The following is an 11676-nucleotide window of genomic DNA, read 5'->3' as shown; positions in this document are numbered from 1 at the left end:
ATATATATATATACACACTCTTTATTTGAATTTTTTTATTTATCAAAATTAATCTCTTCCCCTCTCCATTTTTTATAAAAGAGAAAGGCGAAAATTCTCTAGGTTGGTTTGGTGATTAAAGATGTTCTATTAAACTTTGAGGTAGAAGAATGTATTAAATTATAAATTCTTTTTAATATATCAGAATTTTTTTATGCGACCGGATTAATTATATGGAAGGTGAGGATCTACTGTGATTTTTTATTACTTAGTATTTTTCACTTCTACTTGTGTCGATTTTCTTTTTAAATTGGACTCTAAAAGGTAATTAATAAAATCTTATTAATTACTCCTCGTGTATTATAATTTGTTTTCTTAAATTACAGGATGGATTGACTAATAAATCTAAGGACTGAAGTGAAATGTGTACAAATTGACTTTTGATAGTGTGATCATATCCACTGTAAGAAAAGTACTTTGCCATAAGTCATAACTATTGCAGTTGAAACAATCAATTAGCAAAATAGACGCCTGATTTCTTGGTGATCATTAAAACCCAAACATCTTTCTATGAAAAAGAAGGCCACTTCAATGAAGAAGTAAAATTCCATCGTGATTTGCTTCGAGAATTATCTTAGATATAAAATTTAATCTAGAATTTATTTTGATTGGGATTGATAGGAAATCATTTTTTTATTTATCAAAATAATTTAATTTTAATTTTAATTTTAATTTTTTTTAAATTATAATCTAGATCGACCCATTAACCTATAAATCAACCCATTTAATTTATAATATATATTTTAAACCGGGTCATTCTTGAATCAAGTTTTATAGTTTTATAGCTAAACAACTAATAGAAAAGCTCATTCCAAGGAGATGACCCGGACAACGATCAAGGAATCAATTTGCTCCTATCATTAAGGGCAAAAGGTTGAAAATGCTTCAACCATCACATGCACCTTCCACCTTTGCATGATTACAAGAAACTTTTAATTATATATCAGAGCCAACCACTACGATTAATTGTTGCATTCCCTTCTTCTTCTTCTTTTTAACTTATACCATTTTTTTTAATAAGCTTGGCATACCAAGAACGAAGTCTCTACTTGTTCAATCCTTAATCAAATTATTCATATTGTATATAAGATTGATGCATTAACTAGAAACGTTTTTTAATCTTGATTGATGGCTGGGTACCAGGCTCAGTTGCCATCCAAACAAAGCCTCCCTATCCTCTATGAGTTCTACATAGATAAAAACAATAAAAAAAAAGAGGGTATTTAGGTGTGTTGCAGTGATTGTTCGATTGTTTTTGAAAGTATTATTTGCTAGGTTATATATTAAAATAATATTTTTTATTTTTTAAAATATTAGTATAACAAAACAAACTAAAAATTCAAAATTTATCTCATCTAGTTTGAAACGCGATGTCAAAAAATCAAAGAGAAGCTCAAGATATCTGTTCCTTTGTTAACGGGTTGTCTAGATGAGGGCTTGCCTGTTTACTTGCCATTATTTCAAGTCACATATTCTCTCTTCTTCCACACGTTGCTATTTGACCTACCTTCCAAGGAAATTTTATATAACAATATGCATATGTAATTGTGTTTCTGATGAATCTTTTGTGCATGAATTAACATAGATAGTCAAAGATCTTGAAAGAGAAGAACTGTGATCCAAAAGGGAGAAAAATGATGAAAAGGCATCACATGCTTGCTTTTACTGCAGGGAACAACCATCATTTAATTTCACACTTTTTTATCATTTCTTTATTTTACTGCCTTTATGCTACAATCCAAGTCAATACTTGGGATCACAACCCAATTGATGCCAAATTTAGTAGATTTGTGGAGTTTTTTTTTTTTTTAATCCAAATGTATTCTAACTCAATTATCAGGAATTAGACCTCTAAAGCTCAATTATCAGGAATTATGGAGCCAATAACGGCAGCAACCTCATCATTCATGTCCTTGATAGTAGAATTATTCTTCTAAAAAGATATAAAAATAATAGTTCCTTTAATAACAAGGAAATAAAACAATATTCCATGTGATCAATCTAAGGGTTTGAACTGGGGAGGGGTGGCAGTCAGAAAGAGAAAGATGGAAAAGAACTAGAAAGTAAATAGAACTCTAAGTGATAACTATGCTATGGCAATTAAGAAATGATTCTCTGCCATTACTTCCTTGGGGAAGGAACAAAATACATTATAAAGTTTGTTAACCTAACACTTTTATCTATTATAGCAAAGGAATAAAGGGAAAGAAACAAAAGGAGAAATGTAGTTAGTCATCATCAAAAAGTAGACAAATGGTGAAGGGGAATTATGTAAACATGCAAGCCACTGTCCACCACAAGGAAATAATAAGAAATGAAGTATCTCACCAAGTCACCTATCTCTCTTCCCCCCCCTCAATAGACCTTCTGATCTTTTATATAAGAACTTTCTTCAACTGTCAAAACCCACAAAACTAGAGGCTAGAGAGCTTTTTTTTATTTTTCATAGAACAGAATGCATAAGAAGCTTAGGCAATGCCATGTTCTCTTGCTTTCTCTGTTTTGTTCGTCTTCTTTGGCCTCTTCATTGAGCCAAGACAACCTATTCAACCAAGCCAAGAACTATGAGGGCTCCTCTGATTTAGTAGACCTTCAGTACCACATGGGGCCTGTTCTGGCTGGACCTGTCAACCTGTACATTATCTGGTATGGTCGATGGAACCGAAACCACCAAGCCACTATTAGAGATTTCATCTATTCCCTCTCTTATTCATCTCCTTACCCTTCTGTTTCTGATTGGTGGAGGACAGTCCGTCTTTATACAGACCAAACAGGATCGAATGTCACCGGAAACATTGTCCTGTCAGGGGAGTTCTATGACTATAGATACTCTCATGGTCGTTATCTAAGTCGTTTGGCGATGCAATCCATCATCAAATCTGCAGTCGCTGCCCATCCAAGAGCTTTACCTCTCAATCCTCACAATGGTCTCTACTTAGTGCTGACTTCTGGTGATGTTCAAGTTCAAGATTTCTGTAGAGCAGTTTGTGGTTTTCACTACTTCACATTTCCGACCATAGTTGGTGTCACTGTGCCTTATGCCTGGGTTGGTTATAGCGGAACTCAATGTCCTGGTATGTGTGCTTATCCATTTGCATGGCCTAAGTATTCAGGGAAGCCACCGCCAAGCACTAACGGAGGCAACAACATAATGAGAGCCCCAAACGGGGATCCTGGTGTAGACGGAATGATCAGTGTGCTTGCTCATGAGTTAGCAGAAGTGTCAAGTAATCCACTTATCAATGCATGGTATGCAGGAGATGACCCTACCTCACCAACCGAGATAGCAGATTTATGCCTGGGCGTGTATGGGACTGGTGGGGGTGGAGGTTTTGTGGGGAAAGTGAATAAAGATTCTTGGGGAGATGGGTACAATGTGAACGGAGTGAAAGGGAGGAGGTTCCTGGTGCAATGGGTATGGAACCCTGTCAAAAGGAGATGCTTTGGGCCCAATTCCATTGATTAGAAGTGTGCTCAATGTCCATGATTTCCAATAATTTCGATCTCTTCCTCTTGCTTTTGACATCTGGAAAGGCAAGATAAGGCTTGAGTGAAGAGCATGCACGGGAATCTGGCGAGCAAGCAGGCAAGGGAGGCCCGCTTTGAAGGTAGATAGTCGCTTATCACAGACATGATACTTCGCTTGTTGGATGCATAGCTACGAATCATATCACTATTTTAAGGCATTGTTTGGAAAACCTAAAGTTTACATGAGGCATAACACGCTTTCTTTTTTTTCTTTTTGCCTTTAGAATGTTGACCTCATTTAAAGGCATCATCTAATGATCAAAAGGTCAATCTGCCTCTCAAACAAGTCTGTAATTTTAATGCCTTCTCCACTCATTTGTAATTGTCTTCCAGTAGAAGCTATCCAGTAACTAAATCTATGGAAGATGCAACCAAAATGTTCTTCATCACAATTAGGTCAGCACTGGAAACAAAACAATTTGATGACATGATAGTATATGGAGCACGGATCCAACACAGAGCAAGCATCATCAAGAAGCAAGCTAAATAGTTGTTTTATTAAGACAGCAAAATTGTGACAAATTGTGTAAATAATACAGAAGATAAAAAATGAATTTCAATGACACACTCCGAACTATCATTTACAAAACCGTGTTTATACTGCTAACATGAATAAAATCATTTCTTGAACCTCAAATCTCTATGATGGCTAAATGCTGGATATCTTCCTCATTAGTGACAACAATTTGTTAAGCTATGATAAATCAAAATGCTTTTGTATTTCATCCTAATCAACAAAGTTTGGGGAAAATTGACAAGTACAATTCACAATACGTCAAAGCAACGGATGCAGTTGTGATCAACAAGCCGAGAGACGAGACTTCCTTGCTCTGGAGTGAGAGTAGATGTCAAGCTATTCCAAAAATGAAATGTCAATGACTCACTGAGAATCTTTTCAAAGAGAGCATCTTGGTGAGTTTTTTCATTCTCATTTGCCGGTGTGGTGAAGTAGCTGTTTGCATATAGAATTAATTAAGGCACAAATGAGGTAAAGAATTTTTTTTGTGCGACAGATCTGTTGAAGAGTTTGACTCTTAAAAGGCTAAAATATAAGATATCACGTATATATAAAGCCATCATAAACCAGACAAATAGAGGGTATATGCAAATTGCATTTGCCAAAAAAAAAAACAGAGAAAAAAAAGCAGTGCAGGTGAAGAAAAACTTCTCTCGTCAAACTGTAAAATGAACATTGAGAATCCAGCAGACAGAGTACACTTTGGGAGGATGTATTCACTAGGAATTATCTTAAATTTTCAGCCGAAATATTTTCTGCAATACAAGACAAGAATTTCAGCACCAATTTCTCAAACCCCAAACACAAACTTATCCTTATCCACCTGAATTCCAAACCAAAAACCTTCGTTTCAGTTGTCTCAAAGACAAGGCTGAAACACACCAAGTTTTTTTATCATAATCTGGCTAGACAAATTTGTTCTACTTGAAGCCTCAATTTATCTTGGCGAGAACACATGGTTGCCAGTGGAGGGAGAGAAACATTTGAAGGTAAACAGCAAGCAACCCTTTGGTTTTGATCTTTCCCTTCCTTTTTGGGGGAAGGGTGTACCATCATTACAACTATACTCTGTTTAAAGCAAAATATAAAGCAGAACATAGGGAACGATCGATCACATAAGATGGGACAAGGTGTTTTGATTTAAATGTAACAGCAAGTCAGCTCACAGACCTGCAACATAGGTTTCTGAACTTTAAAGTCATTACATTCTGCAGATTCAACTTCAAGAGTCACTTTCAAGTTTTTCTTTTAGTTTTCCAATATGTATACATGAAGTTGTGGGGCAACGGGAGTTGGAACCAGAACCCTATGTTTTCCGCAATGTATTCCAATGAACTCATAAAAAGCAACATTTTGAGCAACTTACCAGTGCACGTGTGATTGCCAACAAAAAAGCTTATCTGAATGCTAAAAAACGAGTAAGCATGTAAAGAAATGAACTCAAATTTGGAGAATACCTGGTAATATTCTGTGAACTAATGGGGAAGAAAATGTATGAGGGTTGCACTTTCAACTCCTTTTGATCAATGGACTTATTCTCCTTACTCAAAAAATTTCTTGCGACTCTAGTCAAAAGATCAGCTCCATTCCATCTTAAACGGTTATCATCATATGTCATATAGAACTCATTCAAACATTTGGTTATAAATGGACTGCATGGAGAGAAGTAAATCAGTTCCAGAAGGGAGGTAAATGCTATAAAGAAAAGAGAAACAAAATAAATAAATAAATAAATAACACTCCTGCATTGCTATTTGTTTATGGTTAATGAAACTACAACCAAGACATGCTAACAGTTGGAAATGTTAATGAACCCATTGTGGAAAGCAAATAGAAAAATCATAGCAAACTGATAATGACACATTCTTATAGAAAGAGGATTTTTTTGGGAGTGTGGGGGGGAAGATTGGAAAAACTAGGAAAGCCAACATTACAGAAAGAATACTGAGAAGAGGACACATTTGCACTCAATTTGCTCAAATATATTAAAAATTCCTGATTAGCATATGAAGAATGAGTTTATCAATTCATGGGAAAGGGAAGCAGATAACAGACAAAAAAACTCAGCAGTTAAATGACATGGGAGAAGGAGGAATTTACAGAGATAAATGAGAGAGGGAGGAAGAGAACTTGGAAGCTAAACCATTCTATAAAAGATAATACCATGAATTTAATGGATTAAATCCAAATAAATTTTCAAGTCCAAACCTAACCCGAAAAAATTTCAACAATAGATATGATTTTTGCCAGTAAAACACAATTGCTACTAGTACCTGTGCTTTCTAAATGCCATCACAGCCCCATTCAAAGAACTTCCAGCTCGTGGATTCTCCAGGCCAACAGTATTATTAAGTGAAGACAATGAATTCAAAACTATGACATCAGAATCAAGATAGATACCGCCATATCTGCACAACCCAACAAAAATACATCACAAAAAAGTTGATTCTATACATAATAACAGTACGAAATGGTGTGATTCAATCACTACATTACATTGTGGAATAGTCATCTGGAATGTAAAATAAAAATACTTCTCGACTCTAGTGAAGAGGATATTAATTAAGGATATTAACTAATACGTGGTTTCCAGGTCAAGAGCCAGCATCAAAATTACAACATTTTGAGATTTAGCACTTGGAAGACATAAGCTACTTATTTTCAACGTCTCAAAGTAGTGTCCTGAATGAGATTCACACAGGAACCATCAAGCTGTTGCATCATTCCAAGGTATTTTTCTAGAAGAGAGCTTACTTGTAGAGAGCAGCAAGGCGGACCAGTTCACTATAATGAGTTGGATAAAACTTTGTCTTTCGCCACTGAAACCAAACTGAAGTGAAAATATGGGTGGGTGTATCCTTCAGCAATTCGTCGAGATTTGGCATGGCAACAGCAACCTTATAACTATACAGAAAATAGTTGAATTGATTAGATTACAAATCAATGACAGAATTCAACAAGGCCTAATTAAGAGCTTACCCATCTTTCACAAAGCTGTCCTTGAAAAAATCCAGATCAATTGTCTCAGAGAAAATGACAACGCATGCATCTCTATGGTGGGAGAGCAGACTCTCAAGTCCCCTTTGGTGTCTAACACTATGCATCCATGGTGGCGAATTCCACACCATGAATACCCTCATACCACACTTTCCATTCCTAAAAAATGAAGCCATGAAATCTGAAAATGACAAATGAGGATGCAAATCAGGAAAGTAACCCCATCTTTTCCCATCCGCAAATATATGACTCAACTCCTCAGGCTTCCTCTGCTGATCCTTGGACCTCTTAGTCTTCATTCCAATCATCTGCCTTGCTTCACCACCAACACCACTACTCTTATCCACTAAATTTTCATTTGCACTCAAATTCTTATCTCCCTTATAATCTTTAACTCCCTCCATGTTCGATACATCACTCAAGCTCTTACCTTTCATCAAATTTCTCCCATCATCCCCATTTGATCCATCACTCAATTTCTTATCTTTCATCAAATTTCTTTCATGATCCTCATGCAATACAATCCCATTTCCTTTAAAACTCACATCCTTACCAATATTACCATCACCATCCTTCAAGACTTTTCCATTATCCTCATTCAATACTCTCTTAACCTCACCTCTCTTCTCTCCAACTTCCGCATTGTGGATCATCTCCAAACCACTCAAACTCCTCTTCCCACCAAAAGGGTTCCTCTTAAACTCACTCAAAATCATCTTCTGCATAACCTTATCACCCCTAGTTAACCCAGTAACACCAACCCCATCAGGGTCTTGCAACAAAGGATTAGTCAACGGATTCAAAACTTCCAAATTAGACTTAAACATTTTATCTCTTCTCAAGAAATCACTCTTTTTGTCAAACCAATCACCCCACCCTTCTCTTAAAGGTGACACCTTTTTACCTATTTTCAACAGCAACGCGTCTTCAATACTCTTAACTTCACTCAATTTTCTCTTAATTTCCTCATCGACAACTATATCATCACTGCCAAAAGCGGTCTTGCTTTTATAATCCTCTACATTCAATCCTAGACTAAAACTATTGGAATTATAATCAGAAAAATCATAATCTTCTATCGATTTCTTATTCAAATACCTTCTAATTGAACCGGTTACATGATCCATGTAATACCCAGAAGATGAAATCGGGGGCCTTTTCGTGTCTTCTTCTTCGGTGTCGTTTTGGTCTTCATTGTTGTCGTTCTGGTGATATCCTTCTTCTTCTTTAATGGTGTCTTTTTCATCGATCCTGTCAATTGCTATTGAGAATTCGTCAGCTTGGGTCTTGAATGAGGAAGGAACTGTGTTCTGTTGGGGAGAGGAAGAGAGGCGAGTGTAGAGGAGAGAGACTGAGAAGAGGAGGAGGAGAGCAGCGATAACAGCGCATATTTGCGGACTGTAACGGGGACGGCGCCGGTTGCGGAGCATTTTTGGGCTGGTGCAGTTGAAAGGTGACGGAGGTTACAGGACGGAGGAGGTCGATGTAGATGGAGAAGGAGGGGAAGAGGAGGGCGGGGATAATAGACTCATGGGCCGAGTAACGGTTAAAAAAATGAAAAGTATTGGACAGTGAAGTGCTTTTACAAACTTATAGTGGGCCATGGGCCATAAGTTTATTTAATCGCAATTGAGACTAAGTTTTTTCTTCTTTTTTTCCGAGTATTAGTTTGAATGATAATATAAAGAGTATAGACTACTTTTTTTTATGATCATATTTATGATGAAAACAAAATACATTACCCAAGCATCTAAAAAGTAATGAATTTTTTTCTAATTTAGTCACTTATTTATTTTTATTTTTTACTTTAATTTGATTTTTTTTATTCTTAAACTTTTTTAATAATCATTCAGATTGTTTTGAAATGAGTTAAATTAACCGGATTATATTAAGATAACTCCATATAATTTAATTTAAAATTAGAGTTGAGCACATAGGTGAGTCAAGAGGTTTTTTTCTATCAATTTCATATTATTTTTTTCTTAATTTTATCTTTAAATATATTTTATTAAACGATCAGGTTACTTTTAGATCATCGAAATCAATTTAATTATGTCAGGGCAACACCTACATGATTTAATTTTAAATGTGGGTTAGGCAAGAAGTTTGATTGAAATTTTTTATGTCAATTTTATTATTATTATTATTTTTAATTTTATCTTCAAAAAATTTTTTCCAATCATCTGAAATGTCTTTAACCTGGTCAAATTAATTAGATCACGTTAAAGCAACTCTTAAAATAATTTAATTTTAATAAATAAAAAGTCAAATAAAAAGATTTAAAATCAATTTATTTGATTGAATTTAATAAAAATATTAAATAGTTTTTTTACGATTTAGATAAAAAAAATTATGAAGTTTTAATTTTTTTTTTATCCAACTTGTATCGCATTTATATATAAATTTATAAATTTAGGTGAGATTTTGAATTTTCTTTCTCATAAAAATTTGACAGAATTATTATAGTAATAAAGTATTTTCTCATTTAAACATTTTAAATTAGCATAATTATTAAACCCCGTCTAAGTATATGGATTAACCTATGAATTGTCTGACCCACTTCTTAGACAAGTTCAAGTGTAAAAATTATTGAACTCATAGTGAACTCAATTGAAACAAATAAAAATCGACTTGATAATTTTTAAAAAATAAAAATAATATTATTTTAATTGATCTAATTTAACTAAATTAACTTGATCAATCCTATCATCAGGCATAATTACCACACAAATTAGGATGACTAGCATTAGGATGACTAGCAAAGTTGTTCATATATTTTGGGTATATAATTACAGATAATTACTATCATGCCCATTTTACGGGCATCCTTAATTAGAGAGTCCTAGACCCCTAGGACATAAAATGCATGTGCCCTTCATCTCAGGGGCGAAAGGACTTTGCAATTTCTCTTGTTACAAAGGTAAAGTCCATTTTATGCAGTGATTTCAGCCATTTGGACTTTCATAAATAAAAGTTTTTCTATTTACCACTGAGGCAAAAGTAAATACATCAAACATGGATCAAATAATATAAAAATAAATAAATTAAAAGAGAAAAGGGTGCAAAGTAGTGTTGTTACTGGTATTAGACTCATTTTACTTTATAATGAATATAATAGTAAAAATTAATTTTGCCTCTTGGCCAGCGTGATGGGAGCAATAGGTCTTCTTAGTTTTCTATAAACAACACAAACACTAAAATATTATTAGAAAGAGAAAAAAAAAACATGTTTGGTTTCTTAGTGTCAGTTTCGGGTTTTTATTTTTGAATATATAGTTAAATTACTTAAATGCTTTTAAAGTAAAGAAAAAAAAAAGATCAAGAGTTATTTTTGTCTTTTCAAGTTGATTTTTTTGTTAGTTATTGTTTTGTTAAAGGGCTTTATGGTTTTTTAACCCATATTCAATAATATTAAATTTTAAAAAGTTGATGGATTGTGCTATGTGCCAAGATATATGTGATATTTATTGGTGTTTAAACCTGTTCTCTTGCTGCCTTGTTGGATATATTGCCGCACTATATTTCTCATGGTAAAATTTATGGTGTAGGTTATGGTTGGATGCTTTTTTTATTGGTAAGTTTTTTTTTTCTTTTTCTTTTTTTTTTAAAAATTGGTTTCTTTGTTGTTTATGTTTTTACTTTGTTCCTTTTACTTTTAATTTTTTTATTTATTTTTCTTGATATTTTTGTAAATGTTTTATTGTTTTTCAATTTAATTCTTAAATTTCAATTTGTTATATATATATATTTTAAATTTGATCCTTATTCTTTTTATTTCTATTTGTTTCTTAGACCTTTAATAAAAAAATTATTGGTTTTTAATTTCACCCTTCAATCCAAGTTTATGATGTGTTATTTTAAAAAAATTTGGTACGTATTCTTTTAATTTTTTTTCTTTTTGTTGGAGTTATTTTTCTTTTTCAATTTAACTCTCCAATCTAAAAATTATAGTTGTCTTCTAATTTAATTTTTATTTTTTTAATTGTTATTATTTTAGACCATCTTGTATAGTTAATTTTTTTTAGCATTATGCATTATCATTTTTCTATGTATGATACTTCTAGCTTAATAACATGATCACAAATTAAAAAAGTTAACATGAGTTAATATATTTTTTTACTTGTTTTTTTTATTTTATCGTTTAATATTATTATTTTTTAAAAAAAAACTAACTTTGTGATTTTCTCCAAAAAAAATCAATTAGGACGTAAATCATAGATTTTACAGATTAATTTAGGTTGGCTCATTTTTTATTATCTAAGTTACAATACAAGTCTATCGCACTACTTATCGAGCTAATTTTTTTTTATATTCAATTTTATATTTCTATGGATTTTTTAAAGATATTATGTTTTTTTTCTAGAAAAAATTATAATAAAATTAACTTATTAAACTCAATAGATGTTGTAATTCAAATTATTGATTTTTCTTATTTCTTTAAAATGCACTTGATAAACATTATTTGAAAAAAAAAAAACAAAAAACAGAGTCGCCGCGTAACAAGGTGTCATGCCTATTTCATTCTAAACATTCCCTGCAAATCAAATGAAAAACAAATATAGCAAAATATCAATAAACTGCCGAGATCATAAACC

The 11676-nt window shown here is 33.0% G+C and overlaps 2 protein-coding genes across 3 annotated transcripts; one reads left to right on the top strand and one right to left on the bottom strand.

Moving 5' to 3' along the window:
- Nucleotides 1–2247: 2247 nt before the first annotated feature.
- EXL7 (EXORDIUM like 7) lies at nt 2248–3898 on the top strand. Its single transcript, XM_011001890.1, has one exon. It carries the CDS (start codon nt 2495–2497, stop codon nt 3503–3505), a length of 1011 nt encoding a protein of 336 aa, XP_011000192.1. The 5' UTR covers nt 2248–2494; the 3' UTR covers nt 3506–3898.
- Nucleotides 3899–4039: 141 nt separating this feature from the next.
- Nucleotides 4040–8646, bottom strand: LOC105107827 (alpha 1,4-glycosyltransferase family protein). 2 transcript variants are annotated; one of them, XM_011001887.1, is made up of 5 exons: nt 7064–8646; nt 6839–6988; nt 6358–6492; nt 5542–5736; nt 4040–4519 (listed from the first exon to the last, which is right to left on the bottom strand). In XM_011001887.1, exons 1-5 carry the CDS (start codon nt 8509–8511, stop codon nt 4333–4335), a joined length of 2115 nt encoding a protein of 704 aa, XP_011000189.1. In that variant the 5' UTR covers nt 8512–8646; the 3' UTR covers nt 4040–4332. The 2 variants fall into 2 exon arrangements, with proteins under 2 accessions (XP_011000189.1, XP_011000190.1); XM_011001888.1 differs by lacking the exon at nt 4040–4519 and adding an exon at nt 4526–4839.
- Between the last annotated feature and the right edge of the window lie 3030 nt (nt 8647–11676).

Source organism: Populus euphratica, unplaced genomic scaffold, assembly GCF_000495115.2.
Source record: "Populus euphratica unplaced genomic scaffold, PopEup_1.0 scaffold413.1, whole genome shotgun sequence".
In the NCBI taxonomy this organism is placed as follows: Eukaryota; Viridiplantae; Streptophyta; class Magnoliopsida; order Malpighiales; family Salicaceae; genus Populus; species Populus euphratica.
The sequence above is the reverse complement of the archived record's forward strand: the minus strand, read 5'-3'. Positions and strand labels throughout refer to the sequence as shown.